This window comes from Brachypodium distachyon, chromosome 1 (genome assembly GCF_000005505.3).
Source record: "Brachypodium distachyon strain Bd21 chromosome 1, Brachypodium_distachyon_v3.0, whole genome shotgun sequence".
Classification (NCBI taxonomy): Eukaryota; Viridiplantae; Streptophyta; class Magnoliopsida; order Poales; family Poaceae; genus Brachypodium; species Brachypodium distachyon.
Window position 1 is genome coordinate 61,753,212 of NC_016131.3, and position 13,844 is coordinate 61,767,055.

Here is a 13,844-nt window from a genome sequence, read left to right on the forward strand (position 1 = left end):
TGAAATTTTGAATGAATGACAGTATGCAATTGTAATAAGCACTCACGAAATCATCTGGAGGCGCCGGCTCATGTAGCATACATATGCTTCTGTTATTAACCAGTTTATATGCATTCATCTGTTTGGATCAGAACACAATTCTCCATCTAATATTATACCCTCTGTTATGACTTATGAGCAAGACACCATTTTCCATCTAATATTCCATTCGCACTATTTAAAATCACAGTTAACCAGCCAAACCTAAGAGATTGGTTGGCAAACTAGCAAACCAACAGCCAAAACAAACAACCATCACAAGGACAAACCTTGAAAAGAATGATGCAAGGTATGCTGGCTACGGTGAGAAAAATAATAGGCATACTTCCGTAAGATTGTCAAAATGGCTCAATTTAACTGAGCACGTGATCCTCACATGGATGATCGATCAGGAACGGAGTATCCACTATATCTTAAAATGCAACTCAAGCTGCCCACAGGCATACACAATTCTACAGAGGACAAATCTACCCTTTGTTCTTCCGTCTACTCGTGTCTGTTCGCTTCTTGTCACCCTTCTTCTTCCCTTTGCTTTTGCTCCTCATTGTTCTCTTTGCTGGCTTCCTCTTCACACCTAAACTGGGGTTCTTCTTGGCACTAGCTGCGACAGAACTCTTGTTCGCAAAGCTCGTTGATGCAGGCGCAACACGTTTTGGGCCAAGGTCTTCGTCTTCATGAGTAATTTCACTGGTCACTACTGTTATTCTAGTCCTGCCATCTTCGTACGTTTTGATTTCTGCATAAACCAGCCAATGGATAGATAATGGGATCGAACGTCATGTCGGTAACAAGGTAGCACGGCAGAAACTGGTAGAAAATCTAGACTCTGTACTCACCAGGTGCAGCTGCAGATAAATCTTCATCCATCTCACCACCATCATTATCACCATCACCGTCAGCATTATCTGATGACAGGACTTTACCATAGAGAGCGATCTCTTTCTCTTGTTTTCTCTGTATAAACAAAATGATACCACTCAGTTAAACCAAGAGGAGGTTACCTGGAAGTCTTGTCCATGTATTACCGCAACACAGTATATAATCCAACTTGAATTTATATGAAGCCTCTGCTCTTCAATGCTGTCCCCAGCATTCTTGTCTAGTCAAACGCTCGTTCAGTCTACTAACGAAATCTGGGATTCCTAAGGACTTCCCAGTTCCCACACAAAATTTGGATTATGTGCTCCACAACTGTAGGCATCTTCCTTTCGCCGTACCAGTCACAACAGATCTTCCCAGTCCCCTTTTCCCTCCGATCCTAAATTGTTGTCGAAATATTACATGTATCTAGACACTTTTTAAGAATAGATACATCCATATTTGGATAAATTTGAGTCAAGAATTTAGAATCAGAGGGAGTACTAGTACTCCACTAGTGACACCTGTCAATTAGTAGTTTGAACCTAATATATATCCATCGCATGTTTTAATAAGAGAAGTACTAGTAATCATGTAAAATACAGCAATTGAGATTTGGTTTTGTTTCAGTGGGATGACTCACTGAAACAATCCAATCGACCCTGGATCCCACTTCGACCCTGGATCAATCCAATCTTTCTCCCACCCTGACCTACCGACCTGGGTGCCGCGCACCGCCGCGTCCCTGCTGCTACGCCCATGCAACCCTGTTCCCCTGCTGCTACGCTGTCGAATGCGGGCAGTGGTGCTGGAGGAGCACATGGAGTCCAGCTGTTGAATCCTGCTCGTGTGCTTACTGAGCTGTGATTTCTATTTTGTCACGGCAACTAGGTGGAGAAGAAGAGATAGGGCTATCGTGTATAAAATCACTAATTTTTATATATTTATTATATATACACAAACGTATCAGGGTTTTTGAAAAAATGCCACACCGCAGTGTCCATATCCGTATCCGTGCATCCTAGTGACCCTGTTCTTCCTAAATGAACCCCGCACCTAGAAGAATCCTACAGTGGGTTGAGCAAATAATGCAATTTTGCCAGAGGAACGCAATGGTTAATCAATCTTCTCATGAAAAGTTCCCTTCTGAGCAATATAACTTCGATTAGAACCATAAAACATAGAAAAGTAAAATCTTGTGGGAGAGCTTCGCACCTTCTTGCGCGCCTCGATTCGCCTCCGTCTCTCCTTCTCCTGCGTAATCTTATTCGCCTCTTTTCTTCTCTTCTTCTTCCTCTTGTGAAACCCAGTCACGAAATCCCTACCAAACCAAAGATTACATGATTTGCGTTACAAAACAAAAAGGCAGTGCAAGCTAAGCAAACATGAATCGCACTGTGCCGCGAACATTTTCTGTCGCTGCAATGAATCGAAATAAAGGGGGCGGTGGTAGCCTACTTGAGGGCTTTCTTGTCGAGGGAGACGGAGAGGGCCTTGTTCTTGAGGGCGCGCTTATTGATGTGCTTCGGCACCATGACCGTCGGCATCTGCCCCACCACAACATCCTCCTCCTCCTCCTCTTCCGACGCCTCCATCTCCTCCTCGTGCTCGTCTTCCACCCCCTCCTCCTCCCACGCCATGGCTACGCCTCTCCTCTCTCTGTCTCTCTCTCTCGGGTAGAGACGAGGAAGCGCCGCCGCCGATTTGATAGAGGGGGCAAACTAGGTTAGACGCTACAGTAGTCACGCGCAATCCGCGTGATGGAGGAGGGGGCGCAAGTCGCAACTGGGGAGACTTGCGATTGTTTTTTTTTTCTACCAAGTGGGAACTATAGCTGGCCAACAACGGGCAGCCGTGCCAGGCCTGTTATGGGCTCGGCCCGGCAGGATTATAAACAGGCCGTGCCGGCCCGCGAACCTTCTTGGGCCCTGTCTGGGCCTCAGCCTCGAGCCCGTGGGCCGGCACGGCACGGTCCGTACAGCATTTTGTTTTATTTTTCTACAGCCCATTCCATCACTTGTCCAGGCCATGTCCAGTCCACGAGAGCCAAACGGGACCTCCACCGCACGACCAAGCTGCTGATGTTTTGTGTCTAACACTGCTGTGCGGCGCTTTTGTATGCTTATTTGGTCGAAAAAGGTTTTCTGGGCCGCTACTGACGGTGAGGCCTGATAGGCTAACGGGCCCAGGCCGGCCCGGCTGGCTCGTGTGCCATTTTTGGACCTTGGGTTCGCCGGAGCGGGCTAGGATGGCACGGCCCGTTTATAAGTGGGTCTGATGGGCTTGGGCTGTGTCGGCCCGGTTAAGAAGCGGGTTGTGCCGTGCCGGGTCCAGGCCGCGCCCGTTGGCCAGCTCTAGTGGGAACTAAGTAAAAAAAATCCTAAATAACGCCCATCCCCTAGCCAAAGACAATACCGTTCGAAAACTCAAAGGTGTATTTTCTGAATAGGAAGAGATCAAAAACGTTACATGTGTCAATTTCTAACTCTTTTATATGCTAGTAGATGTACGGAAATTGAGTTTTAGTAACATGTGAAAAGTGCAAGTATAGTTCTCAAAATTGTTTTGTTTCTCACAACACAAAAATGGTTTGCTCGCCATGAAAATTACAAGGACATAAAATACTCGAACATCTGCGGACACATGTAACTGTTCATAATAGTTTAGTGTTCATCGTGAGAGCATGTGCTCTCAAGTATTACCTCCATCCCAGTTTAATGGGCCCCCACACATTCTTAGGTTAAACATTTGGCTAATGTAACATGAGTCTTATATCAGAAAAAATATACCATTAAAAAATAGAACATCTAGGGTTTCTAATGGTATAATTTTTGTGATAACTCATCTTGCATTAGTTAAATCTTCAACGTAGGGGGATACATGGGGGCCCATAAACCGGAATGGAGGGTGTAACCATTATGACTCGCTCGTTCTCACGAATAGTCAGTTTTTCAAGGAAATGGCAAATAAATATACAGAAGTTATGATAAGTCCAAAACTCTTATCATTACTTACGTTACCAAAACCGTGAAACTAGACAAAGACTATCTTTAAACTCGTCAACTTCTATCACTCGGGTCTCTTTTGTGGCCAATGTCTAGTTTTGTTGGCAGAGCAAAAAGAGATACTCCCTCCGTCCTAAAAAGGATGTCGCAAAATTTTCAAAATATGGATGTATCTAGACATGTTTTAGTGTCTAGATACACCCAAACTTAAACAAATTTCAGACATCCTTATCAGGATGGAGGGGGTATAAGATAAATTGGAGAAAGAAGAAAGGGAAGTTTGAAGGAAATTTTCCAAAAATGTAAAGAAAAATAAATAGTTCAAATACATGAGCTATGAAGTTTTAAATATAGAAAATTAATTTGTTTTCCTTTTTCAATATATTTTCTTTTTATTATAATAAATTTGAAAAATAGCGAAATGCAAATGATTTGAAACTTTATCATGTTTCCATATTTTACTACATTAACTTGACATTTATACACTTTTCGGAAAAAAAAATACTACCTAGTTTTTCACAATTTTTAGTTTTAAAACTATCTATATATTTATATTCTTTTGAACTTTTTATTGCTCCACATAGCCAAGCATTCGCCATAGTTGCCATCAATGCCACTTTTGGACCTGAGTGACATACGATGAGAAGTTTGAGGATTGTTAAGGCCTAGTTCCACATTTTTGAGACCTACTATCGATAAGCAAAGCAGATCCAAACGCACTCTCAGCGTGATTGCTGCGGACAAGTTCAAAGACCGTGGGTGCACTTTAAATGGAAAGTTTGCAGTGAACAATGGATGAGAGCCTGGGACAGCAGGACTAGTGTGTGTTCAAACAATTTGTCAAATGCTTGTTGCGGAAGTTCTATTGTCACAAGATGTTAATACAAGTTTTCTACGTTTTCAACTAAAACTTGAAGTTTAATGACCATAGGACCCGATCATGTTTTTTTTTTTGGACAAAGAATGGCCTGACTGTGTAGCATCTTATTTCGTATGCACGCGAGGTGTAATCTCAGCACGCATTGTACATTGCAAATGGTGAACTTAGCCTCAGGCAAACAATGAACCAAACGCTGCTTGGTCAGCTTGGAGCATATGCATTCAGGGTGGCAACCAAACACCGAACCTTGGATGCAATTTTGTCATACAAGCTCAGGTTACCGTCAGGCGTTCTGGCATGTTGCTCCGGGTGGCAACCAAAGTTAGGCCGTGCCCGCAATTCGGTAAGACAATGATGGATCGTTTGGGTTTATTTGCAAACAGAATTCTGTTCGGCATGTCAAAACTCGACAACAAACAGAGAAGGCACTCATCACTGATACGATCATCCGCATTGTGACGGAAGTACCCAAAAAGGAATCATCTCGTTGCTAGCTCAAATACTTCCCGGAAAAGAACTTTCTCGGCGGCTGCTCTAATAATTCTCGATGCCAAATTGCTCTAAATGGTAGGTTCAGACATGACATATAAGCAAAGTTGCTGACTGGCCACAAGTTTTAGTCTTACGATATAACTGCAAGACAATGCAAGTGGAGTTGTAAAGCAAAAATGATCGGCATGATTTCAAGACCACTGGTTGGTTCATCATTTGATCGGGCAAGTGGAGTAGCTGTAAACCAAAAATGATTAGTTCTCCGAGACCACTGGGACAGCCTACAGAGGCGATCAAGGCGAAGGCTGAACCATGATTCCAAGGTCCAACAGAGAACATGGCCGTGACTAATCAAATGATAAATCAGAGGAGAATGACAGCCAAACAACCAACAGCAATCATACTGCTAAATAATTAACATTAAGCTGCTTGCCATGGAACATCACACACATTAACAAGGGTGCACTCTACTACATTCTTCTCCCCCCTTTCTTTTTAGGAATCTTCCCTACACACACACTGAGCTGAGCTGAACAAAACATACAAGGCAACAAACCACTAAACAACAGTTGCATTCTGTTGTTCGTTTTTTCTTAAGGTCATTTCTACTTAATAATATACAGACGGCAGCAAAGCACAGCACCGCTACTAGTACACGACTTGAAACACCAAACATATGGCAGCAGCCAGGAGGAGGAGGCTTTGCTCGATTGTTGAAGAAGCTTGTCATCCCAACCTAGCGAGGCTGGTGGATGAAGCGGGGTGCGCTGCCGCCGCTCCTCGGGCTGCCGGCGTACTTGGTGGGCTTCTCGGAGTGCCTAGGCTTCTCCTGGAACCCGCGCAGGGCGTCGCCGCCCTTGGGGGACGCCAGGCTCAGCGCTTTGAGCACCGCATCTGCACATACAGAAATCACCCACACATATATATGAGCTAACTCCGATCTAGTTTCATCTTTAACTTGATGCGACGGAGGAATCGCTTTGGTTCGTACCAGTCTTGAGTGGAACCGGTGGCTGGGCTGCCTCAAGGGCGACGGTGTGGTGGTGCTGGCCGTAGAAGAGGTCGTCGTCGATGGCGTCGGGGAGGAGGCCGGCGACGTCGTCCTCGGCCTCGAAGGCTTGGAGGGAGTCGGCCATATCGTCGAGCTGCTGGTGCTGGTGGAACCAGTAGTCGCGGAACCATGGGGTGGTCTTGACGAGGTCCCACCACTGCGGGGAGAAGTCCTCCACCTGCCAGAACGCCGCCGGGATGAAGAGCGGCGCCTCCGGGTTCAGCGACGACGCGACCATGGCGCTCATGATTTCCTCCTGGCTGGCCAGATCAAAATTCAAAAATCGAAAAATCAGAGACAAAACCGCAAGATTTTCACGGGCCCGAAAGGATTTTGACGCCTTGGTAACCCCAGATCTGGAGAGCCCAGACGAATAAACTCGACCGCGGGTGTCAACAGATCTACACACTGGACTACCGGACAACGGATCTAAGCAAGCAGATGAAAAAATTCCTCTGGTTCTTCCAGGTGCTCTCACCTTTTTGGCTGCTTCTTCTCTCCGGGACGGAATTGGGGATCGGGGCCGCAGGGGGGCAGGAGAGGAAAACGGAGAATCTGGATAGTGGAGTGAGCTTGTGTGTGATGAGTGGGTGCGTTCGCTGGGGGAAAGAAAAGGATTTTTATAGACAGAAGAAGGGAAGGTGGGAGGAGGAAGGTGCGACCAAGCCTTCCTTGGCGAGCGTGGCTGGGTGGGTCGGACGCAGCTTCCCCGCGGGCGGTCGGTCGCTCCGAAAAAGAAAGAGAATGCTGGAATGCACGGTCAATTTCTCACGCGCAACACGATTAGTACACAAGAGTGGCGTGTGGACGCGTGAATGCTGAATAGGAACATGGCATCTCTGCTGCGACGGCTCTCGTGAGTATCGCAAACCAACGTCGTGTTTACTTTTTTGTTATGCGGGGATCAATAGATTGACCTGCTAATCTTTTCTCACGGCGTCTCCTAAAGGCTTGGTCGGCACATGTTAGTCGTAGGCTTTTGTTTGACTCGATTTCGATTGCACCAAAGACCCATATCCATCCACGTGACGAGCGTAGCGTTGTTCACTCCTAGTCCTATCCTCTCGAGGAGATAACGTTACTCGACGCAAGAAACTTGTTTTACGGGTCAAGGGAACTCAGCCGGCAGAGCACGTACTTTACAGTTTAGCTAAGCTTAATTCAGATTAAATGAAACCGTTGTCAATTTGCTCTCGGGGGGCAGGAACTTCTAAACATGAAACCGTTGTCAATTTGCTCCACAGGACTAGCATGCTTCAGATTAAATGAACTTGCGATCGATCGCACCTTCTAAACGTGCGAGATTGCCTACGAGGCTATATTGAACCAAAAGCATCCGAAGCCCGAACAAGGAAGCTACCAAGGGCACAAACGGGATAACGCGGAGCTAGTAAAGCTGCTGCACATGGAGTGGAGGCTGCTCTCAGTCTCACCGCGACACACAGGCCGGCCCAGCGAAAAGCCGAAAACCAACCGCCGTCTAATCACACCCCCTCCATGATTCTCTCCATCACGCTAATGCTAATGCTAGGACTGCTTCTTACTTTGCTGGCCACCTGGCCTCCATCGAGAATAAATTACTAGGACCAGTCGCTGTCCAGCCAATGGAGAAGGCCCGTACACAATCATTGATCTGAATTATTTGCATTGTGACGACGCCAATTCTTACACCAGAGAAAGAAACGACATTAATTCTGTGGAAATGAAGCTTTGTCGGGACGTGAGGGCACATGCGAGGAACGTATAGTGGTACTATGTCCATGATTAATCAAAGAGAGAAAAAAGAATGAGCTGCCCACATTTACGCGTTAATTTTCTCCACCGTCGAAACTATCCGGATCCGGCCAATAGCCACCCCTGTATCCCCCTTCCTTCTAATACATGGAGTATTCTTTTTTTTTGCGAGGAATACATGGAGTATTCGGCAACCTAGCCAATTAATTCCTTATTATCATGATTGCTTCATCACAATTGCATGTGGTTTCTCATCATCGTCTCGTCGTCCATCTGAGATATACCGGTGTTTTTCTTTTTCTTTTTCTGAGCCTCGATATACCGGTGTTTACGATGCAGTTAACGATACCACTGTTAATCGATTGCCCTCGTGTAATTTACTTGTTGGAGGTCCTTCCACTATCCCGTTAGTTGGCCTACCACATTTGTTTACCTAATTTCACCTGCCAACCATATCAACGTTCCTCCTTTGTTCCACTTTCCCAAAGACCAATTGTCAGGTAATAAGGATATATGGAGTATGCCTTATTTCTACATTAATCTTTGAAAATGAAGTCATTTTGAGCAGTTTTCCGAACTAGCATATTTTTTGCTAGCGATTTTTATCCACGATTCCTGATAAGTGATTTGTAATACCTTTTGAACTTCGTACTAAAAATGGTTGAGTGTGTCGATCGATATAGAGGTTGAGGGATCCTTCCCCTTTTAAAAAAAACAACTAGAAAAATGCCTACTGGTATAGGAGTGAGACATAAGTGGTCTATTTCCAAGCCATTCTCACGTCAAAGTGCTTCCATATGCGTGAATTACATGAGCTTAGCAATGATTTTGTAGCTTTTGATTTGTGTTATATCAATAGACATCACATATGTATGCTAAGCAAACGTCATATTACCATGCACGTGCACCTCATCAAGGATCTTGACGGTTTTTTTTTAGTTTTTCCTCAAAAACTAAAAGAAAAACGTTTTTCCTCAAAAAAAACGTCAAGACCCTTTATGAGGTGTGCACGTGCATGGTAATATGAGTAATCCTTGTTTTCGGAATGCAATCTTTGTTACCACGTTGATGGCAGGTGAATTAAGCTCCAGAACTCCAAAAAAAAAATCACCATTATGCTGGAGATTGATGCTAGCTTGTTTACCTTTGGGTTCCCTGTTGCGAGTCTGTCACCACAGAGTTGCTTGATTTCTGTTAATGTAGACATTTTGGTTGCATGCTCGTACTTTGCTGTTTTCCACCGAATGATCAGGCTTCATGATTTAGCGAAACAAAGACAGAAGAAACTGAAACACAAAGCTCGTTGATAAAACAAATGATTACATTGGAAGTTGTCATCTCTATCTTCAATTTCTTGCATCTCCGCATTTTCACCAAAGAAACCGCAAAATATGAAATTTACACAAAGCTAGACTAGCATTAGAGATTTCGGAGTGAATTTCACATTTTACTTGTGACAATCAATCTATGACAATGTTTACCTTGTTTAGAACTTTATGCCACATTTTACCCCTAACATTGTGTGTCAAGGTTTATTCTATTTGACAATTTCACTTATTTTTGACTGGTAGGCTCACATGTTAGGCCGATGTGACCATTGATTGGGATAAAAAACTTGAAAACATAAAATTGATTCAATTGAAAGAAAAGTACAATAGACTATACAATTGAAACAAAATAAATAATGAAGATTCTCGATAAGTTTAAAAGTTTCATCATGATCTTTTGCACTCATGGTCTCTAGAGATCCATCATTTTCATCTTGACACTACCATGCTTGCACAAGTTAGACTAAACTAATACGTTTTGAAAAGCTGCATGAGCTATCCACAGATGGTGAAAACCTAAAATCGTTGAACACATCATGGTCCATGAATCGGTAAAGAAAAAGACTAAAACCACGAAAAAAATGAGTCAAGATTATCATCGACACCAATCTTTTAGACGATGCAACTTCCATCGTTAAGCATCACTTTCAATACAACAAAGCTAACATGCAAAACAATAAAACAAGATGTCAAAAGTTGATTTGTGATTTTCCCTACTTTGGATGCCAAACGGGTGCGCGAGAGAAAGGAAAACCGGCAGAGATTGATCTTTTTTTTCCAAAGAAGATAACTTGGGTTTTTTTTGTTGGTCTCTTATCTTTCGGCATTTTTTTAAGTTTTATTAGAGCAACGATCTAGCTTAATGTTTCAAGAGTCAAAGCACAAAAATTTGAGTCATGGACCAAACAAATAACAAAGATAATTAACAAAACTAAAAGTTTCATTGTAGTCCTTCGAATTGATGCTTCCTTCCCCACCTAGTATTCGTTAACAAAATTGCAGAATACCATGTTTGCACAAACTAAACTAATCTGAGAGGTTTTAAAAAGCAACACAAGTGGTCCGACCACTTTTTTTTTTCAGTGGAAGCTATCTCTCGGTCTGGCCGGTGGCGACCAGATCCGGGCGAAGTTTTTTTTTTAGGGGTCCAGCCAGATCCGGGCGAAGTGGGCCGAGCCCAACGACCGAGATTAAAATCGACCTGAGACGAACCTGAAGGTCCAAGTGGCCCAAAACCCTCTCCTCTTTCTCTTCTCCCACCCTCAGCCCAGAAAGTTCTCGCCTCGCCGCCGCAACTCACCATAACGCAGTGCCTCCGATCCCCTCCCACTCCCCTCCCCTCCCCGGAGCTAACCAGTCCATCTCACCCTAATGGCGTTGGCGGCGGCGAGGAACCTGGTGCTGCGGCACATCCGCTTGGCTGCGTCCCCCGCGTCGGCGGAGTCCTTCAGGCCGGCAGCGGCGCTGCAGGGGGCCCTGTCAGGGCGGCGGTGGATGTCGTCGGAGGAAGCCAAGGGGTCGTTCCTGGACAAGGACGAGGTCACCGAGCGCACCATCAAGGTCGTCAAGAAGTTCCAGAAGATCGACGACCCTTCTAAGGTCTCCCACTACGACCTCCCTCTCTTACCACTTTACATGGAGTAGAACGAATGACGCCGGCTAGGATCAAATCAGCAGCAATTGACATGCTAACTGTTCCCTTTTATTTTACATTTCTGGGAAACGAAAAAACCGCTGGCCCCGTTGGTTGCATAGGTAGATCTAGCTTTGGCCTTATTTACTGCGTGTGTATGTAGCTGGTTGTCTGGCTACGAAGATGGAGATGAACCGATATTTGGCTTGGATGAGTTGTGGGGAGACGAATCATCACATGAGTGGTTTTAGACTTTCAGTTCGATGGCATTATTTATCTGTGAATTCTCATGTAGTCGTGTTTCTGTTGATCCACTCCATATCAATAGTTTGTTGAGCTTTTAGCTCATGAACCTTTGGCCTTCATATTTTGCCACACGGTGTTGTTCTATGGTGAAGTAGATACCTCAGGGTTAGCGAGCAACTGCATTAACAGAAACAAAATAGTAACAGGCACAATTCGGCTGTAATAGCTTGCTGGAGATTGAGAAGCAGATCTTGAACATCTTTAATTACTTTTTGGAGTAAAACACTCATTCCTCCTATTTTCACTAAAGCCAGGCAAGTATAGGACTGCTCTGCACATAATTTGCTTATGCCTGTTGTGATATTGTAAATCTGTGAGCACTCTTTAGAAAGGAAAAAAATCATCCATGTAGCCCAAATTCCTGTCCGTTGATCATCTGGTTTTCAGAAGAAAAGCTTATTAGGTTCAGTATTTCCAGTTGCTTAATTGCTACTCACTCCGTTCCTAAATATAAGAAGTCCTAGCTTTGTCCTAAGTCAAACTTCTTCAAGTTTGACCAAGTTTATAGAAAAATCTACTAAGATCTACAATATCAAATAAATTAGTATATATGAAAATATATATAATGATGGATTTAATAAAACTAATTTGCAGGACTTCTTATATTTAGGAACGGAGGGAGTAGCTAGTAAGTTTTTGCTTGTGTTGTGAAATCTCCGGCCTGTTAATCATTTGCACACTCATGCAACTCTAGTCTACAGCACTTATGCTCAAATAATTACTGTTTCAACTATTATGTGTGGTGCTTTGCTTTTTATTTGGTTTTGATGTGTGTGGACTGAATCAGAGTGGTTTAGCTCATGATTTTTTCCACACGTTATCAGTTTTGCATTGTTTGAAAACATGAATCAGTTTGTTTACAATGTCGTGTAGGTGAAACCAGACGCCCACTTCAAGGATGATCTTGGCCTAGACAGTTTGGATGCAGTGGAGGTTGTGATGGCATTAGAAGAGGAATTTGGTTTCGAGATACCTGACAATGAGGCTGACAAAATTGACTCCATTAAAGTTGCTGTTGACTTCATCGCCTCACATCCCAAAGCAAAATAAGTGGTTATATACTTGTTTAAGTTATGAAACTTCTGTTTAGATGAAAACAGTTCCTCGGCATGATATCCATCTCTTGGGTTTCAGCATTGTACCAGTGCTTATTGTCCCTTTTCGGACATTGTCTTCTTTCTGCCAGCCTGCACCAAATAATTTGTTTGATAATGAGAAGGAACTCGTTTTCTTGTACCAAGTTTTCCTAGTTATCAGTGATTTGTGCCCAGAATCTCCAGACTTATCCTTGTGGAAGTATTAGTCATTTTATTTACTTTGCTCATATATGTTCTAAGTGATTATCAGTACAGCTCTTACGTCTTAACAACATTTGCCGGGTAGAAGATCGGAGTTACGGAATTCTCGACAAAGTGGCATAAGACTGAGACTGTTGATTCTAGTGTATTACACAACTTAGCAAAGATATATATTTTTTGCCTTTTAAATCACATATATCTTATCCAATACTCATTTACATCAACAGTAACTATTTTTTTTGGCACTAGTATCTTGCCACAAGGCATTGTGAATGTCTTTTAAAAAGTACAAATTCAGTTAGATAACCTGTTTGTTTGGGATATCCAGAGTTATCTTCCTAAAGTTTACAATGAGATAAACACTACAAATGCCAGTATTAAGGACAATAATACATGTAGAAGGCATATGGCACAACCGTGTAGATAGATATTTAGATATGACCCAAGAATCCATGCCATACAGCAATCACAAAATTGAACATCGTATCAATGTCACATATTGCCATGCCATTTTGATTTGGATTACTATGCATATCAATGTGCACGACTTTGAGAGATGAGGGCAGCAATAAAATTCTTGAACGGAATGGCCTAACGCGCGACGGTCGCGGTAGCCTTCGCGCGCGACCGCGAGTACACGGGCAGCTGCATGCATACAAAACTTTGGATATGGCTGGCTCCGCATGCAGCGCCAGGAGAAGATGCTCCGCATGCGTGATTAATATTTTAGAAAATTTAAAGTTTTAAAATATTCTATGTCTAAAATGGTGCACTAAATTTACGATATTTACGATCCACTTTCGCTATTAGCTTTGTCTCGACGAAACCTTCAATACTAGATCACGTATGGGTATGCTTTGATGATTTTCTCGCTTTAAAAATTACCACCCAATAATTTATGAAGTTGCCGTCTTATTGGTACGAAGTTGCCATCGCAACTTCTTACAAAATAAGATGACGATTCTTGCATCATGGCATGGTATCAAAACTCTTAGACCGTATACTCAATTTACGATTTATATTCACGATTAGTTTGGTCTCGACAAAATTTTCGAAACTAGATAACATGTTGATATGTTCAACAGAAAAATCAATCTTAAAATTACCATCTAATAATATATCAAGTTGCCACCTAGATCCTTGGCTACAAATTACCATGCGGTAACTGCATATAAAATGGGTGGTAATTTGTGAGTTAAAACTACCACCCAATAATATCT

General features: G+C 43.3%; 3 protein-coding genes across 4 annotated transcripts; 1 reads left to right on the forward strand and 2 right to left on the reverse strand.

Annotated features, from left to right (window-relative positions):
• Window positions 1-309: 309 nt before the first annotated feature.
• Window positions 310-2,684, reverse strand: LOC100827709 (nucleolar protein 12). Its single transcript, XM_003557841.4, has 4 exons — window positions 2,356-2,684; window positions 2,113-2,218; window positions 876-993; window positions 310-775 (listed from the first exon to the last, which is right to left on the reverse strand). The coding sequence occupies exons 1-4, from the start codon at window positions 2,535-2,537 to the stop codon at window positions 507-509; spliced, it is 675 nt and encodes a 224-aa protein (XP_003557889.1). The 5' UTR covers window positions 2,538-2,684; the 3' UTR covers window positions 310-506.
• A 2,972-nt stretch (window positions 2,685-5,656) lies between these two features.
• LOC100830455 (protein EARLY RESPONSIVE TO DEHYDRATION 15) lies at window positions 5,657-6,966 on the reverse strand. Of its 2 annotated transcripts, none has more exons than XM_003557850.4 (3): window positions 6,804-6,966; window positions 6,266-6,585; window positions 5,657-6,168 (listed from the first exon to the last, which is right to left on the reverse strand). In XM_003557850.4, the coding sequence occupies exons 2-3, from the start codon at window positions 6,570-6,572 to the stop codon at window positions 6,011-6,013; spliced, it is 465 nt and encodes a 154-aa protein (XP_003557898.1). In that variant the 5' UTR covers window positions 6,573-6,585; window positions 6,804-6,966; the 3' UTR covers window positions 5,657-6,010. The 2 variants fall into 2 exon arrangements, with proteins under 2 accessions (XP_003557898.1, XP_010228619.1); XM_010230317.3 differs by having other exon boundaries at window positions 6,266-6,581; window positions 6,804-6,959.
• A 3,673-nt stretch (window positions 6,967-10,639) lies between these two features.
• Window positions 10,640-12,605, forward strand: LOC100832273 (acyl carrier protein 2, mitochondrial). Its single transcript, XM_003557856.4, has 2 exons — window positions 10,640-10,986; window positions 12,200-12,605. The coding sequence occupies exons 1-2, from the start codon at window positions 10,759-10,761 to the stop codon at window positions 12,374-12,376; spliced, it is 405 nt and encodes a 134-aa protein (XP_003557904.1). The 5' UTR covers window positions 10,640-10,758; the 3' UTR covers window positions 12,377-12,605.
• Window positions 12,606-13,844: the final 1,239 nt, after the last annotated feature.

Bases quoted from the DNA above. Each gene is read 5' to 3' on its own strand.
- LOC100827709 (XM_003557841.4), bottom strand. From the start codon at position 2,537: ATGGCGTGGGAGGAGGAGGGGGTGGAAGACGAGCACGAGGAGGAGATG. The intron at 994-2,112 runs GTGCGAAGCTCT...TTGTTTATACAG, and splicing joins GAATCGAGGCGCGCAAGAAG to AGAAAACAAGAGAAAGAGAT. The intron at 776-875 runs GTGAGTACAGAG...TGGTTTATGCAG, and splicing joins TTTATCTGCAGCTGCACCTG to AAATCAAAACGTACGAAGAT.
- LOC100830455 (XM_003557850.4), bottom strand. From the start codon at position 6,572: ATGAGCGCCATGGTCGCGTCGTCGCTGAACCCGGAGGCGCCGCTCTTC. The intron at 6,169-6,265 runs GTACGAACCAAA...CTGTATGTGCAG, and splicing joins ACCGGTTCCACTCAAGACTG to ATGCGGTGCTCAAAGCGCTG.
- LOC100832273 (XM_003557856.4), top strand. From the start codon at position 10,759: ATGGCGTTGGCGGCGGCGAGGAACCTGGTGCTGCGGCACATCCGCTTG. The intron at 10,987-12,199 runs GTCTCCCACTAC...AATGTCGTGTAG, and splicing joins AGATCGACGACCCTTCTAAG to GTGAAACCAGACGCCCACTT.